Source organism: Acomys minous (genome assembly GCF_964271855.1).
Source record: "Acomys minous genome assembly, chromosome: 1".
Lineage (NCBI taxonomy): Eukaryota > Metazoa > Chordata > Mammalia > Rodentia > Muridae > Acomys > Acomys minous.
Window position 1 is genome coordinate 174,338,600 of NC_140483.1, and position 19,949 is coordinate 174,358,548.

At 41.7% G+C, this 19,949-nt stretch overlaps 1 protein-coding gene across 8 annotated transcripts in view; it reads right to left on the reverse strand.

Moving 5' to 3' along the window:
• BNC2 (basonuclin zinc finger protein 2) overlaps nucleotides 1-19,949 on the reverse strand; it is a 414,736-nt gene that overhangs the window by 238,139 nt on the left and 156,648 nt on the right. For 4 of the 8 annotated variants that reach the window (XM_084787363.1, XM_084787365.1, XM_084787362.1 and 1 more), the window contains one exon: nucleotides 2,536-2,619. The exons of the other annotated variants lie outside the window; for them this stretch is intronic. In XM_084787363.1, coding sequence (XP_084643489.1) covers nucleotides 2,536-2,619 — 84 coding nt within the window. The remainder of the gene's footprint in view (nucleotides 1-2,535; nucleotides 2,620-19,949) is intronic. 8 annotated transcript variants of the gene reach the window in all.

Genomic DNA, 19,949 nt, shown 5'->3' on the forward strand with positions numbered 1-19,949 from the left:
TACTCTAATTTTCTAAGCACTTCAGTGGTGAAAAACACCAAGTCAACCCTCACATAGTGAACCCAACCAAGAAAAGAACTGTTTAGTTAATTGTAAGAACTCTCAACTCATGATGAGGCGCAGCTAGGCTAAGAAAAGTAACTTTTTTATTATTTTATATATATATATACATATATATATAATATGTTATTTATAAATTGTATATATAGTACTTGTCAGCAATTAAGGAAGGTCTACCCTAGAAGGACCACTTCCTAGAAGGCAGCTGTGCGGGTGTGCAAGCCAGTGTTGTTATTTATCAATTAAACTCCCAAGCTAAGCAGAAAGTGGCCAGCTCCACATCTACTTCAGAAGCCACTGAGAAAAATAAGCCAAGACATAAATTGAACTGAAGCTGACTTTCTAGCTGCTGATCTATCAAACATATTAACCCCAAAACACAACAGATGTCTTTGCAAACGTCAACCAGGCAGACTTGGAGGATAGTTACCAGAGAGCAAAGATGCAAAGTTTAAGTCCTAGGAATCTCAAGATTACTAAACCATGAACTGCTAAGGCAGATAAAAATATCAGAGTAACAGGCAAGAATCCAACAGAAAGAAGTTAAGGGCAGAATGAGGCATCATGGGCCATGAGAACTTCGATCAACTAACATATAAAACTAAACCATATGTGAGAGTTATCCGTAAATGAAAACTTTTTGTAAGAAAGAATATAAACAAAGTATTATTCCTGACCTGAGGTACCCTGGAAGTTACACTGAGTGTCATGAGGCCAAGCAGCCATGCTCTACCATTCCCAGTGCTGGCACCAGAGAAAAGCCTAAGACCAAAGCAAGGGAAGTGGATGGCTCTGGCAAGTTCTGTGGGGAATTACCCTAAGCGCATGGCTCTTTCTCTCACATAAAGAAAGGAGGAGCAAACTAAATGCCATGACAAGGATGAATGAGATGAAGCCTAAAAATACTTCCGGAACAGTTAGTTAGTAAAGGACAGATTAAGTTCATTGTAACTGACATAATACGCCCAAAATAGGTATTACTAAAATGTCTGAAAGCTATACACAGGGGAAGAAATGAAAAGAGAAGAAAACGGTTAAGTGCGTCCCAGCTAACTCACCAACTCAACCCAGTTGGCAATCTTTCCGAGACTTAACATTCCTCTCAGTCTGCTGAAACGGGGTTACAGAAGGAAGTATCTAGTTACAAGACTGCTTCCGTCACTTTGTGAAAGACTGGTTTCCTTTGCAGAACCCACGATGGGTTTGTCCACCATGCTGTTTCCCATCAACCAGAATCTCACTAAACTTGCACATATACTTCTTCCCTCTGTCATCACGCCAACATAATATTCTAAATAAATATTTTTACTTTTTATTGTAAACGGACACTGCAAAGCCATTTTCTTTGCACTATAAATCAAAATTCAAACAGATTATCCAACAATCACCCTCAAAAGTGACTCACGATGACTGTTGGAATAAAAGGCCCATGTCATGCCAAGGGTCAAGGATCAAGCTACTCCCCACAGAAGGCTCTGTTACCTGCATTTGTATGTCATATACACTGTTAATTTTCCAGCACTAGAAAATACATGATCATGACTTGAATGGGTCACACTTGCTTTTGTACTGTGCCACATCCAGTCACCACCTAGACATTACCAGCTTGGGACACAACGAAGCTCAGGTGGTCTTCTCTAGGCTAAGAGCACGTGTGCAAGAGATGGCACACCCAATCATTACAATAAAAACTGAAGCCTCCCTACTTCACCCTCACTCTATGAGGAACTCAATTGTAAAAATTGTTCTCTTTTATTATCTGTTGCATCTAAACCAGTAAAAAAAAAAACACTTTAATATTAAACTCAAGATACTCTGCAAAGCCTGAAAAACCTAGAAAATGATGCCAACTTGAGACTCTGAAAAAAAAACTGGGTTGATTCATGCCATCCATGTTGAAAACTTCAGCCTGTACATTGTAACGGCAAATACATCCCTCAAAAGTTCAAAAGCACACAGAAGCAGAGGTAGTCTTCATCAACTGTGTATTTTTATTTTGCAATACACCAAGCCAGGTCTAATGCCTCAAGACCACACAAAGTGAACTAAAATCCAAGCCAACATTTTCAGGAGAAATGTACTTCGCACATATTTCCCAATGTACTAAGACAGAAGATACTCACTGTTAAGTGTTGCTTTTCTTATTAAGTACCCAGGTTAAATTACTTGCCAAAGATTCATAACAGCCTGTGTGTCAGTCTGCACAGTCAGCCTTTATGGATCAGGATTTTTTTCCCTTACCCAGAGTACAACTGGATGGATGGATGGATGGATGGATGGATGGATGGATGGATGGATATCTCCCATTTATAGATAACTTGTCCTAAGGACCACTTGCTACATATACGCTACATAGATCCCTCTTTACCCCTGCCTCAAGGGCTGGCTTCTCTTGACAGCACTGACAACATTGGCCTCCAGGGATCATTGTTTCTGTCATACCACCCCCAGCTAATAAAACAGTAAGACTCCAACCTGGACTTCCAGCCTCTGGTCTGGCTCCTCCAGGCTTGGGCAAAAGTCTGCACCCAGGACTCTGCCAGCACATGCCAGTGAAACCTGAAGGGATATGGCCAGGTTAGATGCTGGGTATGGAGGCTGCACACAGTCAAGCTACACCCAGATAGAAGCAGGGGCACTCCAACTGCAGGTCTGAAAGAGGCCATCATGACCCGCCATATATTTGACATCTAGGACAAATATGTTTAAAATACATGAAACTTGGCTTATCTGCTATGAAAAGGCAATTATAAGAAGAAAAGATACACATACATTTGCCCTCATGGCTCCAGGCCCATATTTAAATCACACAGCACAAAACAGCCATAAATATCTGTGGACGGGAAGAAAACAAAGGAGTTAAAAAGGAGAGAAAGAGAACAGGGAAGAATAAAGACAGAAACAGAGTCTCTACCGGATGCTGGTAATATATTCTCTCATCAAGCTTCCAATTTCCACAAAAAATTCAGTGAACTGCATCATACACTGTCTAAAGTTCCTTCCTATTCTTAAAATACCTGCTTAATTTCCCGTTTTCAGGCATATGCTAATGTAAGTAAATTTTAACTTATAAATATTTGTGGTTTGTTTTGCATGCTACTATCTTGTTTTTTTTTTTGGGGGGGGAAGAGGCTGTTTGTTCATATAGGTAGAACACTGAACACATTGTAGGCAAGTGTTTTACTATCGAACAAACCCCCAGCCTCCAATACTTACTATCTTTAAGTATAAGAAATGCAATATAAATTTGCTCCAAAAACTAACAACAATAAAGCACTTGATTTTAGTAGATGGTTCTTGGCATCTAGAGTTCTGCCCTGAGGTCCATAAAGATCCTTTTCCAGAATTACACTTCCTGTTATCATCAATCAGTACTATGCCTAGATATTGCCTACTCTGACTTATTCACTGAACGTAAGATGAAGACAAGTGGATTTAGAATCCGTATAAACTTGTTTCCTACTTTAAACACTGTTCTCCAGGACCTGGAGATATGGCTCAAGGATACAGAGATTAAGTAAGTTAAGGAGGCTCTGGGTTCCATCCCCAGAACAACAAACAGAAAATGAATTTTTCCTCAGTATTTGCCAACACATACTATCTGTGCATCAACTGTGTGGCATCATCACCTGTGTCTTCCATCCCTTTGACCTACAAGCCTTTCAGAATTCCAAAAGTCATCTGTGTTCATAGATGTCCTTGTCTAGAGGCCAGTTCTCAGCCAAGTGAGCTACTTTAGACTTTCCTTCTTTCTCTCAACTCTAATATCAGTTTGCTGTTCAAACTCTAAAGAGTTTCAAGTAAGTACCACTTGCCCTAAGCACTATCTCTCCTAGCATAATCCAGTCAACTTTTTAAACATGGTTAGCTCCAAGGCTCGTTTTTCCTACTTAGGTTTCTTACTTGCCCTTCATGCTGAGACTTAGATAGTAAAACGCCTAAATACTGTCTCCTGTCACAGCTAATGAGGCTTGTTTGTTTATGACACAGGGTCTTATATAAACCAGGCTGGCCTTTAGCTGGCTGTCTAGTTGAAGACTACCGAAAAGCCCAAGGCAGCCTGTCTACAACCCAAGTGCTGGGATTCAGGCGTGTGCCACTGTGTCCAATGTCTTTGCTTTACTTTTATTTATATAGAGGTTTTGCCTGCATGTATGTCTGTGCACCACATGATACCTGGTACCCATAAGTGCCAAAAGAGGGTATTGAATCCTCTGTCTTAAACACTGAGCCACCATCCAGCCTCCAAGAATCTCCTTCACACAAGCATTTTACCAATCCTATGCGCGAGCCACTGTATAGGCACCTTATGTAAAAATTAAGTCGCTTTTGTCCTCAACAACTTTACATGAGCGTTTCCATTTTATAAACAAAAGTCAAGGATTACAGAAGATAATTACCTCTAAGTTACCTGCTATTATGTTACAAAATTCAAACTTTAGAAAAGAAAAGGAGTCAGGCACTGTGGCGCACTCCTGTAATCCCAGCACTCTGGGAGGCAGATGCAGGAGGATCTCTGTGAGTTCGAGGCCACTCTGGTCTACAAAGCAAGTCCAGGACAGCCAGGACTACACAGAAAAACCCTGTCTCATAAAACAAAATGATATGGAGGTGGTAAGGGAAGGAGGGAGAGAAGGAGGGAGGGAGGGAGAGGCGGAGGGAGGGACAGACGGACAGATAGACAGAGGACAAGACACTAGGCAAGAAAACCTCCATGTAGTGTCATTGATTCTAAAGGTATTTGTTGATTTTTACACAATATAAGACAGTGCAGGAAATTACCTACTGTTTGTGGTTTAGTCTAAAACAACATAAGCATTTAAAAAAAAAGAATTTATACTCTAAATTGTGGAGTAAGGGGGAAACTGGGCATAGAGAAGCAGAGGTGTTAGGAATTTGTGTTGTGTCACAAACGGAAAGAATGCTGATTGTACCCTGCAGTTGACATATGGAGGGGCACTAATGAGTTCTGCATTGGTAATTCTCTCAAGGGGACAATAAAAAGAAAAGGGAAAAAAATCAATCTTGGAATATTCAATATCAAAATGAATCCTCTCCCATCCTGCAAAAGATTCCTATAAAACTCTAACAAATGTGACTGCCGAGCTGACTGAAATGGTTTCCATAAGCCAGAATGTATATTTTGTAAATGGTGTGTAAACAATACCTTATTTCACGTACACAAAGCAAATTGCTACTCATCTTAATATTATTTGACCATGTCACAAATACTAAGCTTCTCGTTTCCTTTTATCCTCACACTCACAGAATGCACTTTATAAACACTCTCAAGAGGAAAGGAGAAAGTTAAACAACTATAATTACATTCAATTACAACTTCAGACACTTAGGAATACAGTTCTGAGAGGAAACAAAGTCTTTTAAGTTGAGAAGAAAAACTGTGGCAAGCTACCAGTGTGTTTCAATCGTCCTAGTCACCAGTAGTGGGTGGTACTCTGCTACCAGTGGACACTTGCCTGGAGTCCTGGCATCTCTACCAGGAAAAAACAAAAACAAACCAACCAAACAAACAAACAGAAAAACATAAGGATGCATAGAAGTAGACTCCCATGTTCTAGAGACAAGACAATCGAGATTAAACTCCAGCTGCACAATGCAATATGGTTACACTCTAGCAATACCCAGCACCCCACCACAACTGCCACAGCCAGTGTCAGTAAGTATTAAAAAAAATTCCTCAGGAAAGATGAGCAACATCTAGGGCATAAAAAATGATAAGCCAATGAGCTGTAATCTGGTGGCCTTTACTCTGTCTTCTGATGTGAAAGCCTCAGAAGTTAGCCAACTCACTCCAAGCAACCAGAAAGTGACTGACAGGAAGAGCAGTCACAATTGGCCACCGTATCTTTACCCCTCTGTCATCTGACATACTGAAAGATAGCGGCCAATCTAGTGTTTGGAATATAAATATGAAAGTGATTTTGAGAGTCTTCTTTATCCATGTTCCTTTATTTTCATGTCTGCTTCAATACCAACGAAACTACAATGATGTTCACAAAATATCACAAGGATTAAAGCTTTAGAGAAATTGTAGTTTTTGTTATTTTGCTTTAGAGTAATTAAATAATTTTTTAATGAACCATTCAGCTACTATTTCTAAACTTGATTCCACAGTTTCCTTGTGGGATTCTGTTTTGAACATACAGACTTTGTGCCTCTGGTATGGTAACACTAAGTGAGAGGCCCTGCGGGGGACCCCAGGAGATGCCCGGGGGCAGTTGATGCTGGGTACCTGGCTGCTTTCTTGCATATACCTCAGAGGAATCATGGCACACGAGAGAGCGATGTACAACGTACTTTGTGTATAATCAGCAGAAACAAAGGATGACAACAACCGCAAAGGCCTCTTGCTCTCTCCTTTTCTCTCAGGAGAATTCAGAAAGGGAGGGCAAGTGGGTGTTCATTTTAGTGTCAAAAGGCCTTCCAGAAAACACATTTTCTGTGGAGCAGGGAAGAAATACATATACCAGACTTCCTCAAACCAATATCTCTCTCTCTCTCTTTCTCTCTCTCTCTCTCTCTCTCTCTCTCTCTCTCTCACACACACACACACACGTTTATTCACATACACTACATGTTTATTTGTCTACTTAGGGCACATATAAAACTGTTAGGCATTAGCCAAAAGACAGTAGAAAACACACTGAATTGCAAAGGGATGCAGTTCTAAGGATGTGGGTGGAGTGGAGGAAGACTAGAAGGACAGAAGAAGAGACACAGGATGACAACTTGGGGAGCAGAATGCTAAGGAGGAAGGGGCTTACGGAGCCAGGGGTGACCTTCCTTTCAAACATGAAACATTCATGTAAGCTTTTGCCTGACAGGCATCATGGAAGTCGCATGCCAAGTAAACAAAGTAACTTCTATGACCCCTCAAGTCTTCTCGGTTGAGCTGGCAGTAAGCCCAGATCAGTTCTGAATCACTGTGTTTGGGTGACTTCTAGTCCAGCAATGATGAAAGGGATGAAGAAACCAATCAGAAGAACCTGGAAATAATGGATATACAAAATTGGATATAAAAAAAAAATAGAGAGAAGGAAATGGATAATAAGGGGCCCGTTCCTTTAAGAGGACTCAGTCACATGCTGGGTGCAAGAACATTCCAAGCCAGAGAAGAAAGCACTCGTCATACTTGAGAATGCCAACAGCAAGAGGAAAGCCACCCATATAACACAAGCTCAGGAAAGGCACTAAGTGAAAGCTCATACACTAAGCTAGCCCAGATCTCTTGTGTGAGAGAGAGGGAGCAAAGAAATAAGATTCCCTAACACTGTGAAGATGAAGATACATGCAGAACACACTGCTGCCAAATACATGAGTACATAGAAACAGTAAAGTGAGCTAAGGAGGCTGGGTGTACATATAACTTACACCTTAATTTCTCAACTGACGATTTAACCAAAGACAACATTGTAGGTCTAGAAGTAATACATCACAGATCCCTAAGCTAAGACTGCCAAGGGCTAAGCGTAGAAAATAGAAAACATAAATATGAATTTCCTGCTCCCTGTTGAGAAAGCAATGCATAGTTCATACAGTGGTCTTCTTCCTACTAAGATATGGCAGAATTATACCCATTCCTACAAAAGCCTTTGATGAAACAGGAATGTTCCATGAGGAATTAGATAAAGATGGAGAGAAGGTTCTAGAAGAATAATACAGGATGGGACATAGGATGGTCTGGAGTCACATGATTCTACTGGTTATCAGGTTGCCAGGAGTTGACAAAAATGGAAGATGACACAGAGATAAAAAGAGTGTGCCCCTAGGAGTGGGGAGTACATAGGCACCCGTCCTCCCTGCTGGGTAAGCTGCCTAGGGGGGAGGGCTCCTAGCTCCATGGTAGGAGCAACCTGTGCAGGCTCAATTACAGGAGATTTTCACAGCCACAAACAAGAAAACCTTGTTTTTATGCTGTAAAATCAGGGATAAAAGGTTAAAGTCTCTAGTTCTAGTGACACCCTGACGGGTCTAATGACCACGAATACTGTTTAAATTACACAGAAACTTTAGTCTTCTAGAGTATTTAAAGGGCTTTATACCTAATATTTATTAATTCTCACATCAGACACATAGAACTTCCATTGCATTATTTTCCTTTTAAAGAAAACTGAGGCCAATAACTATTGTCGCCTTCCATATTTGGTGAAATGACAAGTGGAATTAAGACAAAGTCTTCCAGCTACTAGTAACCCCCAGCTTTCACTAGAACAACCCTACCATGTGATAAAGCTTAACTTATGCCTTCCAATTCTCAATTTATCCAAGTCTTAGCTTGGGTTTTAGTGCTAAACAAAGTATGAATAGAGTCATTTTAATTTGTGCTATTAGTAGACGTTTTTCTTTAATCATTTTTTAAAGGTACTGAATGGAAGTGGTTTCAATTGGTTCCACTCACTCTTTTATAATTCAATATTTTAAAAATTAAAATGTCAAAGTTGTTGCTTAATGATATATATATACACACACATTGTCAAGCTTTATAGCTGGTATTTAATTAAAACTTGAGTATGTTTTGTGTATGTCCAATATTTCTGTCTTAAATGCTCAACTCAACCATCCTATAGACAGCTAATATTAAGAAACCCAGAATTTGGGAGCAAAGGCAAGAACTTCGCTCTGTATCCTCAAACTCCCAGAGATGACCTCCCTCTGCTTCCCTAAGGGCTGGGGTTTCAGGCATGTGCCACCACATCTGGCCAAGAAGATACTGGCCTTGTTAAATTTAATTTGTTGATTCTTGTCCCTTATTCTTGTGATTCTTGTCAGAGCCCTGTTCCTCTGTGTCTGTGTAAGAGGAACTGTTGTGTCCTACGTAGGGCTAGTGAAGCTGGTAAGAACCCAGAGGATGCTCTTCAACTGGTACTCATAAAAGTGGCACCCGGCTTATCTCTCCTGTGAGAGCTCAGGATGGAGTGCTAAGGGGAGAAGTTCGACAATCGTGAAAACAAATTTCAAATGGCAATGGGAAAAAAAAACAGCACTAAGGGAAACTAAAAATCGCATTCAGTTAGTCTCACTTGGAATGCAACATTGCCAATTTGAGGAGGCTTCTTCCTCTTGCTGGATTTAAAAGAAAGAAAACCTTGTCTCCGGTCAAAAGACCAGACCTATCGAAGCCTTCACCATGCAAAGTGTTGATGACCACATATCTTACCCTTTGCCCTTCTTGTACTTAGCCAATCCCCCTAAAAATAAAGTATCAGTTCATTTTTGAGTATTCTATGACACTAATGGCCTGACTTTTAAATTTAAAAAGCAGAGTTCCTAGGAAGCACTAGTGAATAAATTTTAAAGAAACCTAACCTTCTAAGGCACTTGGTATTGACTGACATATGCAAGAGCCCACATTGTTGGTCCACAGTGCACTTGCCCTGATGTGCACTCTAGTACAGCAAGCCGGACATCCAGTGAAATAAAGGTTTTCTAGATGAGAATTTCACTTTAAAAAAATAAAATGACACAACAACTACGGAGGAAAGAAAAGAGGATTCGCCTGGGCATAAGAACCAATCCTCCTGAAACATGACATACTACTCTGTGAGATGCCAAAAGAACAGAAGTGTGAGAAAAGAACCGAACAATCAAGGAATGGGATGGCATACTCACATGCGCTGCGAACACTACCAGGAAGTTGATGTGGGGGACAGACGGACAGACGCTAACATGTGGATGAAAAAGCATGAAGATAACTTAGGCCAACGTCCTGACAAAGTCCTGCAATCTCAGAACTCAGGAGGCCTGCAGCAGGAAGACTTTGTTCTGGAGGCTAGCCTTTCTCTAAACAAACAAACCAACGCCATGCCCCCTTGAACTGAGCCACCCTACTTAGTTTCCCTACCTGCCTTTCCACAATACTCACACAGGCCTGGAGGCACAGGCCTATGGTTCTAGAGTTTCAGAGGCTGAGCCAGATTCAAGTTCGAGCCAGACCTGGGATACAAAGCAAAGAATCAGAATGAATTTCTCTCTAAAGAGAGGAAGGGTCCAGACGCCACTGCACTTCTCCTCAGAGGGTGCTGCTTAGAAAGATATTCACATCAGAAGATAACGTATGTCTTTAAGTTGCTCTTACTTATAGAGACACAAAACCGGAACCAATCAATTAGGTTCTTTTTTTTTTCTTTCTCCCTATTTAACAATACTGGAGAAAGGTGAGTGAAAAATGGACGTGCAAAGAATGGACAGCAGGTTGGAATGAAATGTGATAGAGTAAGTCAAGTTTCACAGTCAAGAGAACATGTACTATCCCAAAGAGCGCAACCCAACAAGTTACCACCAAACCATGGACACTAAATCCGTGATTGTTTTTTTTTTTAATGTAGTAGTGGTTGATGGTTTAAGAGATAAGATACAGTAGGCAGGCAATACTAGATCCAGTACAAATGGCTGAAGAAGCCCGCCGTCCCTCTTGATATGAGTTAAAACTGACAATGAAGACTGAGCCTACAGAGGGTGGCCACAAACCCTGCCACTCGCCACAGGAGCCCAGCTCCCTGGATAGGAGAGCCAGAGGCTAGAACATGCTGCCAAAGGTCAAAAACCTGTGCCCAAAGATTAACGAAGTGAGTCGACTTTCTCTCAACGCAAAGCTTGAACTTGGGGAAAGTTCAAAGGAGAAAGGAGGCAGAAGGTACATTCAGTCCTGCTGTCCGGCCCAGTGAAAACTCTGTCACCTCAAACACGAGCTACACCGTGTACTCCTCCCTCCAAGCCTCCCTCAGCCCAGAAAGAGAAAAGAGATACAAAGTTGATTTCTATGAAGTATGCTGCACGCCCACCACAAATGCACTGATCTCAGCTGCGGAGAAATGTGCGGGAAGTGAAAAGCTGCACAATTCTGCAGCCCAGAAAAGAGGCGAAGGAAAACCCTTCTCACTCCCACCAGTGGCATCTTTGTTACCAAGGGCTTTAAGGAGTGGGGAATAAAACAAAGAGGAGTTTCTTACATTTTTCCAGCGTGGAGCTTCTTGTATGCTCTAAGTGAACGTGCTTTATTCCTGAAATCTAGCAGTTTCGAAAGCTTTAAGGGGAAGGTTAGTAGAGAACAGAACACTACACATAAGTCCTTCTGTGTGTAGAGGTGTGTTAGTGTCCATGTATGTGTGTGTGTCTGTGTGCACATCTGTATGTGTGTGGGTATCTGTGCATATGTGTGTGTCTGTGTGTGTATCTGTGCACGTGTCTGTGTGTATGTGTGTGTGCATCTGTGTGTGCCTGTGTGCGTGTATGTGTATGTGCATCTATGTGTATCTGTGTGTGTCTGTGTGAGCATCTGTGTGTGTGCATGTCTCTGTGTGTGTGTCTGTGTGTATGCATGTCTGTATGTATGTGCGTGTCTGTGTGTCTGTGTGCACGTGTGTCTATGTTAGTTACCTCACCTATGGCTAAAGGCATCTAATAATAAGTAATGCCAGAAAGTACCGCTTCCCTCTGCACTCCACCAATAATATGCTCTACCTAGGTTTCCCCTGTCACCTCTAGATAAACAGGACACCAAATCCTTTCCCTTCCTGTTTCATGTGAATGCTAATCCTGAACTCTCATGCTCCCACTACATTTTCTACCTATCAAGTTAGTATCTCCCAAACATGAAAACTATAGAAACCTGTTTCTTTGCCAGGGTGCATCCCCGACTTTACTGTATTCTGTAGTGTGATCATGAAAATCTCATTAACAAAGCTTACTCAGAGACATGTATCATAATTGAAGTCTTCTCCCCGTTTCCCAAACCCACTGGTTCTGAAAGCTTGTCCATTCTTGCTTTCCAATCTCCTCAGCTGTCCTTACATGCCCCGTTAATCATCAATGACAGCATGTGTGCACTAGGCCCTTTGCACAGACCTTTGGTGATAACCACAACTTGATCATTCCACACTCGCCAGCCAGTGCCACACCCTACCAACGCTCACACATGTTCCCCTACATTATATTTAAAGTTCCCCACAAACTATCAATTAAGTTCTTTCTAGACCTTGTAGAATCCAACTTTAACCTGTCCTTCAGTTTTATCTCTTCTTCCCTCAGGAAAAAATATTCAGCCTGGAGTCTAAATAGCCGATCTGATGTCTCCTGCATTCCATCTGCGCTGTCCTCACTTGGTAGACTACTCTGGCTATCTTTTGGGAATGGTCTCCTCTGCACTCTGCTTTTTTCTTCCTTTGTCTTTCAGATCTATTGATTTATTTTTAATATAATTTATTCATATTACATCCTGATTGTTACCCCTCCCTCATAATCCTCCTGTACCCACCCTCCCTCCCTCTTCTACCCTGTTCCCCTCCCCGAGACTTCTGACAGAAGGGGACCTCCTCTCCCGCCATCTAGCCCCAGCCTATCAGGTCTCCTCAGGATACCCTGCATCCCCTTCCTCTGTGGGCCCGCAAGGCTGCCCCACCAAGGGGAAGTGATCAAATCTCAGGCACCAGAGTTCATGTCAGAGGCACCCCACCACCACCCCCACCACCACTACCACCCCCACCACACCACCACCCCACCATCACCACACCCCCACCACCACGACCACCCCCACCACCACCACCCCCATCACAACCACCACCACCACCCCACCCCACCCCCATCCCCACTACCACCACCACCACCCCTACTGCAGCCACCAATGTGGAGAATGAGCTACCCACTGGCTACATCTGAATGGGGTCTAAGTTCTCTGCATGCATTGTCCCTCTGTATTTCCCAATGGCAACTACTCTCTGAGATGCGCTGAGGCTGAGGAGACAGGGCTCTCCTCCTCCCCACTGCTGCAAGACACTTTAGCTAATCACTGGGCGTTCTTGAACTTTAACCCACGCTTCCTGTTAGTAACGGCGATAACTATCTCACTCGGCTTTGTTTTCCTCCAAAGCACCTACCAAATGGCTTTATCCACATCACTCAACCAGCATATAGTAGATAAATGATGAATAAGTCTCCGAAGATTCATAGTGGCACACGTGACAGGACAACAACTTTAACTATTTTGTTATTCTACCTGATCCTCAACATACACTTCCAAGGCAGTTATGGACCAACAGTTTTCGTGTCAGAGTGGGATGCAAAGAAGCCGTTAGCTATGTGCAGAGAGGTAAAAGCTCCAGAACTGATTCTGTGGTATCCTTCTGCTCAGACAGGTCTCCTCAGATGGAGACTTGACAACATTTCTTTTCTGACTAAACTTTCCATTTAACCTTACTCCCAAATATGCCTAGAACCCAACTCCACAAAGTAATCTTCCAGAGGTAGGAAAATGGACATGTCTCCCTTATAATGTAATTTGAATAGCTATGTTTTCACCCCCTCAAATTGCCAGCACATGAAATCTAAAGGGTATAAAAACATGTAGGAACTTCAATAGCCGCCCAATTTGTAATTGACTGAGGCTCAGGAATAGAAGGGGGTATGAAACCCCCTTTCTTACAAGCTCCAGAAAATAAGTACCAATTGTGATTCATCTGGAAAGTGATCTACCCAGTAAACCAGCCTGAAATAGGAAGAGATTCCTAAGACACAATAATATGAAGATAGCTTACAGCCTACCAGGGAAAAGCTCTATCCCTAATCAGCTTTGAATTTGTTTCAAGCAAGAGAAAAGTAAACTATACTTTGTGGGCCATATGCAACGCTGCTGCCTTCTTTTATAAAGCATTATTGAAACACAGCCAACTACCTTTTACATATGTAACTGCTTGGGCCTACAACAAGTTGAATAGCTACTACAGAAATCATACATGAACCTGGCCCTTCACAGAAAAGGCTCGCCAAGCCATATTTTGTTTTTCGGTCAGACAGGATCTCACATAGCCCAGGCTGGCCTCAGTCTTACTAAGTCAAGGGTGATCTTGAATTTTTCATCCTCCTGTCTCTACCTCTCAAGTGCTAGAATTACAGGCATGCACTACCACAGTGGTTGCAGTGCAGCCAACGAAACACAGGGCTCACAAGCTAGGCAAGCACTCTACTGACTAGGCTATACCCTCAATCGCCCAACTGGTTTAATCTGTGCAAAAATTAGGTCTTCTTCCTAATCAATATCACTTTCATGGGTTCATCATTCAGAAGTAAGTGAAAAAATTCAAGCAAGGACTATTTAAATTTTATTTAATTTTTATTATAATTTATTCAGATTTCATCCTGTTTTCCCCCTCACTTGTCTCTTCCCATTCCTCCCTCCCTCCTTCTTCTGCCCTATTCCCCTCCCCTAGACCTTTGAAAGAAAGGGACCTCTTCACCCACCAGAAGACCACAGCCAATCAGCTCTCATCGAGATAGTCTGCTTCCCCTTCCTCTGTGTGCCACTGAACCTCTCCACCAAGCAGAAGTGATCAAATCTGGAGCACCAGAGTTCATGTCAGAGGCAGTCCCCTCAAGCAAGAGCATTCATAGTGAAGCACAATTCTTTATTTTTAAAATAGTCTAACAACCAAGAATTCATTATTATGATACAATAATAAGACTAGATTAAAAATTATGACAGATCCTCTCTGCATCCCTCCCCCGTCTTCTGCTCCCTTTCTTTCTCCTTCTTCCTGTCCTCTCTCTCTTAGAAGAGAGTTCTAGCAACTAAAGCCAGGCTGCATGAATGCTTAGCACATGCAGTGAGGCGGTCTCACATCCCACTGGTGGCTACATATACCTACGCCCTGTTGGGTTACTTTAAGGCCACAAATACATACAACATAACCATTTTAAGTTCCATCATAACTATATAATGTTCCACACATTTCTCTCTGTGTGTGTAAATGAAAAAAAAAAAAAACAGAAACGGTGTTAATAAAAAGATTCCTTAATAGTGGCACTTAAGTTTTTTCTCTGGCTTTCTTAATTATATCTGTATAATGCATTTGCATCCTTCTTGTAAAAGGCATGCCCCAAGAATGAGACTATTAAATAGGAACAGTGTCCATGGTTTCCACCCTTCTTTTTCCCTCCAGAAATTAAGAAGGTAAGATAGTGGCTTACACTTTTAATTGCCACACCCAGAAGGCAGAGGCAGGCAGCTAGATCTCTGCTTTAGATGCTAGCCCGTTCTACAGAGCGAATTCCTGGACAGCCAAGGCTACACAGTGAAGCCCTGTCCAGAAAAACAACAGCAAAGCCCACAAAACCCAGAAACTAAGAATGCAGCTTTCAGCGGAGCAGGGGGTTGGTCTCGTTGAGTTTTGTTTGGATCAACAGTTCTTGGTTTTGTTGTTGTGTTTTGGCTTATTCTTTTTCTTTGTTTTAAAGACTGGACTTAGCTAAGACCTATCAGAAGCTGACCATTGATGACCTTGCATCTCCGCTACATCTAAACAATGGATGATGTCCTCCCCTCATACAGCACACCAGGGAGAGACGGACTGGGAGAGGTTAACAGAAATGCCTCTTGATGGAGGTATATTAATTCGATCAGTTGCTTGCTTCTGAGTTACTATAAAAAGGTTCATAAAGTACCCAAAAGCCACATACGATTTTAGAATTATGCTGTGCAGTGACTGATTCCCAATGAAGAGTAAGGATAGAGGGTTTTCTCTCTCTTAACTTCCTTCAGCACAAGTCGGCTTCCTGCCGCAGTTAGTGTGTAAGCAATCACTGAAAAGGCAAGAACACGCAGCATGCAGGTAATAAGAACCCACCACCATGGCCGACGAGCATATGCAGACAGAATACCGCGTAAAGACTAGAAACTCTAACTATGCCCAACAGACAAAAAGAGACAAAGACAGCAGCAGCACAGAGCTCCCATTCTGTGCCAGACTTCCTCTTTCCTAAGGCAGTCAGGCCTTAGGGAGAGCCTATAGCTTTCCCAGTCACAGCAAGAGATCAGTTCAAGTGCAGATACAGTCAGCTGGCAAGTGTGGGTCCTTGCTGCATTCACAGAAGTCATATTTCTAATAAAGTACTATATAAAACCCCAATGTAAAGTTATCAGGTGAGAAAACTTCAAATCCATGTCTTATAAAGAGATCACAAAATTATGTCAATTACTTTTACAGAATGTATTCAACGCAGTACTTTTTAAGTTATTTTACCCGTTAATGTAGATTCATTTTCTGTCTTACCTTTATTCATATATACTCATAGAGGATTGAAGAGTTTTAATCTTTTTAAACTGAAGAAGAGTCTTTACACTTTCAGACACAATTAAGCAAAGAGTTATGACCTGGTTTTCAGCCTTTTTCCATACTAAAATTATTTTATTACTATAAATTACACAAAGTCTGTATACCTTGAAATTAAACATGCAAAAATTTATACATTGGAAAAAATAGCTATTTTTTTTACAATGGTATTGACATTATTTCTTCAGTATGTTCTCTTACAGATTAGCTTCTTCTATAAATTCTTCAGAGTGATACCACTCCTGTAAGATAAAACCTTCAGTTCTCAGACAAAGAAGGAGACATTCTGTCAGGCCTCATGGGCTGAGGTCCAGGAGCATGAAGGGACTCCCTGCCTATAACCAAGTACTCCATGCACCCAGGCAGAGGTCTGAAAGTCAGGATTCTGTAGCTTTCTTTCCATATACAACAACTCTGGCTTTGTATCAGTTCCTTATATCATACCCCTTAAGTAACAAGGAGGACCCTGGGGCAGGGGGGACGGCACAGATCTCCCTGGGAAGGGAAAATAGATTTTGTGGCTGGACTTGGGATCAATGGGGATGGGAATAGGAGAGATCCAGTGGGAGAGGATGGGCAGAGGGACAGAGTACTGGGAGAGGTGACTGGAACTGGGGACATGGCGGGCTGGGGGGGAGGGGCGCAATGTGGAAATCTGGAACTTATAAGGATGGCCCTAGCAAGGACTCCTGGTAATGGAGGTTGCAGAGCATGAACCGGCCATCTTCTGTAACCAGACAAGGATAGTTCCCACAGTAGTAGGACTAGGACACCAACCCAGCCACAAAACCTTCTACCTATTACCTCTCTTGCCTACAAGATATGCTGGGGCAATGATGAAATTGGCCAATCCATGACTGGTCTAACTTGAAGCCTACATCAGAAGAGGAAGCCCATGCCCCACACTGCCTACATGGCCAGGAACTAGAAGCCAGAGAGCCCAGAGACATATGATAGAACCAAACACCACTTGGGGGGGGGGGAAGGCCATGAAATTATTTCTAATGATATTCTGCTATACTCATAGACTGGTGCCTAGCCCAGTGGTTATCAGAGAGTTTCACAGAGACTGAATCTGCAATTGTGGAGCCTGCATGGATCTGCAGTAGGTCCTCTGCATAGATGTTGTGTGTGATTCCTTAGCTTGGTGTTTTTGTGGGACTCCTACCAGTGGGAAATTATCTATGATTCTTTTGTCTGCTCTTGGGACCCTTTCCCTCCTACTGGGTTGCTTTGTCCAGCCCTGATATGAGGCGATGTGCCTAGTCTTACTGCATTCTGTTATGCCATGTTTGGTTGATGTCCCTGGAAAGTCTGCTCTTTTCTGAAGGGAAATGCAGGAGGGGTGGATCTGGGGGAGAGAAGCAGTTGGGGACCAATAGGAGGGATGGAGGGAGGGGAGGCTGTGGTCAAGGCGTATTATATGCGAAGAACAAATAAAAAATAAACTATTCAAAAGTAAAATAATAAAAAGCAGGGGTCAGGGTGATTTCTACAACTGACCTGTGCCTGATTTTAAAATATCTAGCACAAATAAGGAAGGCTTAACTCAAGCAAATGATTAAGGCTGGTGACACAAAGATAAATAGACCCAGGAGCTAAGAGAAAAGCAAGGGTTCTGAGGTCAGTCTTGCTGGGTACAGATTTTAGACCTTATCTCTTTGCCTATAAAATCTTTCCTCGATGCTTTTTTAACACATTATAAGGTAAGATAATAAGAATAGCATGGCGTAAACCAAAGAGTGAAAGTATGAGATCTCAATTCTTGCACTGTAATACTAACGGGCCAAAGTAAACACTATACCAAATATTTATTTTAGATATCAAGATGAGGCGTTCAAACATTGTGTGGCTAAAGGAAACCAGTTCTTAGGGAAAATCATAACAGCAATCAGAGAATATCTATGACACAATAATATAAAATGATTTTAAAAACTGAAACATAATCCAGGGGCAAAAATCAGTTAAAAAGAAGTGTATCTTTTGCTCTTCAATTACAGCATTGCTGCAAGGCTGTCCATAAAATATTACCCACATAGACATACATGTTATTTGCTGTTATTTTAAGCTTTTATATGATTTTAATCTCATGATTACAATAGGCTGCAGTCCTGTTAAAATCAATTTCAAGCTCCACTATTACATGGTAACGAACACCTGGCAAGAAAGCTTACTTCAAACAAATAGTTAAGACTGATGGTGCAAAGATAAACAAGGCCCAATGGGATCTGTCACAGTGGGCATCACGGAAAGAATGAGCTTGTTTTGGAGCTTCATGTGGGTCTGCCTTCATGGTAGGGCTGCTACACACGAACAGAAACTTGGGCCAATACAGAACCCCATTTCTTTGAGAAGGCAGAAGAGTAGAAAAGGATGCTTCCAGGTGGTCTTCCCTCACCCCTACCCCCAACCCCCAACCCCACCTTCCTACAGGTAAAGGAAGAAATGTCTATGTTTTTCCAAAGCTTATTCCATTTTTTTTTCATTGCTTCTAAACAGTCAAGCTTCCCAAGGGACCAAAGTGACCAGACAACTCCAAGGGGCTAAGGACTATGAAGGACTGCAAGCTCCAGATTGCTGTCTCTTGCTAACTTCCTCAGGGTCAGTATCCTTTCCCCACTACAGAACCAAAGACAAACCCAGTGGCAGAAGACTTGCCTAACATGCACACGACCCCGGTTTCAATCTCAAGCACTGAGTAAACGCATGAATGAAAGAATTAGTGAATTAATTTATTTACTTAATAAATGTGCAATGGGAATCTGCAATCCTTGGGCTCAAGAGGCTAAGGCAGAAGAGCTTGAGTTTGAGACCTGTCTAGGCAATAGTATGAGACCCTGTTTCAAAATCCATAGGCACAGACATATTGGAAACAAAGAAAGGTCAATGTTCAAGTGACTTATGTGAAGTCACAAGGCTCATGAATGACATGACAGCAGGAGCATCTGAACTCAGTATCACTCAACTATCCTAGGAAGTTCACAGTAGAAAATGCTAATGACTGGCAAAGGGACAAAGTGTGTTCAAAGGACAAAGGCTGATTTTTTAAAATGTAGTTTGGCTTGGGGGAAATACATCCTGACATGGCTGAGATGTTATTAGAGATACTTAATATTGGAGTAATTTCACTCTTCCCTTATTGGAAAATGAAAAGAAACTTTTAATAAATCAAATTGGAAAGGATTGAACAGACCTACAACATCATTTTTTTTATTTTAAAAACCTGTTTCCATGATCAAGATAACCAACTGTATTTCCAGATAATATAAATATACATGATAGGTCATTTGGGACTTTTATTTTACTACCTAGGAAAAAAACCAACTTTGAAACTGGTTACAAGAAATAATAAGACAGAAAGAAAAAAAGCAAGTAACAGCATAAAACACCATTCTTTTTAAAAGTCTCATTTTAAAATTCCCAACTGGAAATAAGAATCACCCACACTCGGCTGCCACCTGAGCAACCACAGAGCAAGAGGAAGCGACTCTGCGGCATCTCCAAGAGGTTAGGGGAAATTCTTATGAATATGTTGTAAGTCTGACACGTCAAGTCCACACATAAATCTTGATTTTGTTGTAAGGTTGATTGCTTGCTGGTTTAAGACTTCCTATAAACAATGTCAATATATGTTTAAAAAGCACAAACTATCATACAAACACCACTAATCAGATTAAACTCGGGAGGTCTATCTTGGCAAAATCATTTTATAGAAATTCAAAATAATGCACTTAAAGTCCTACATAAATAGAGCACACTGGCTTTACT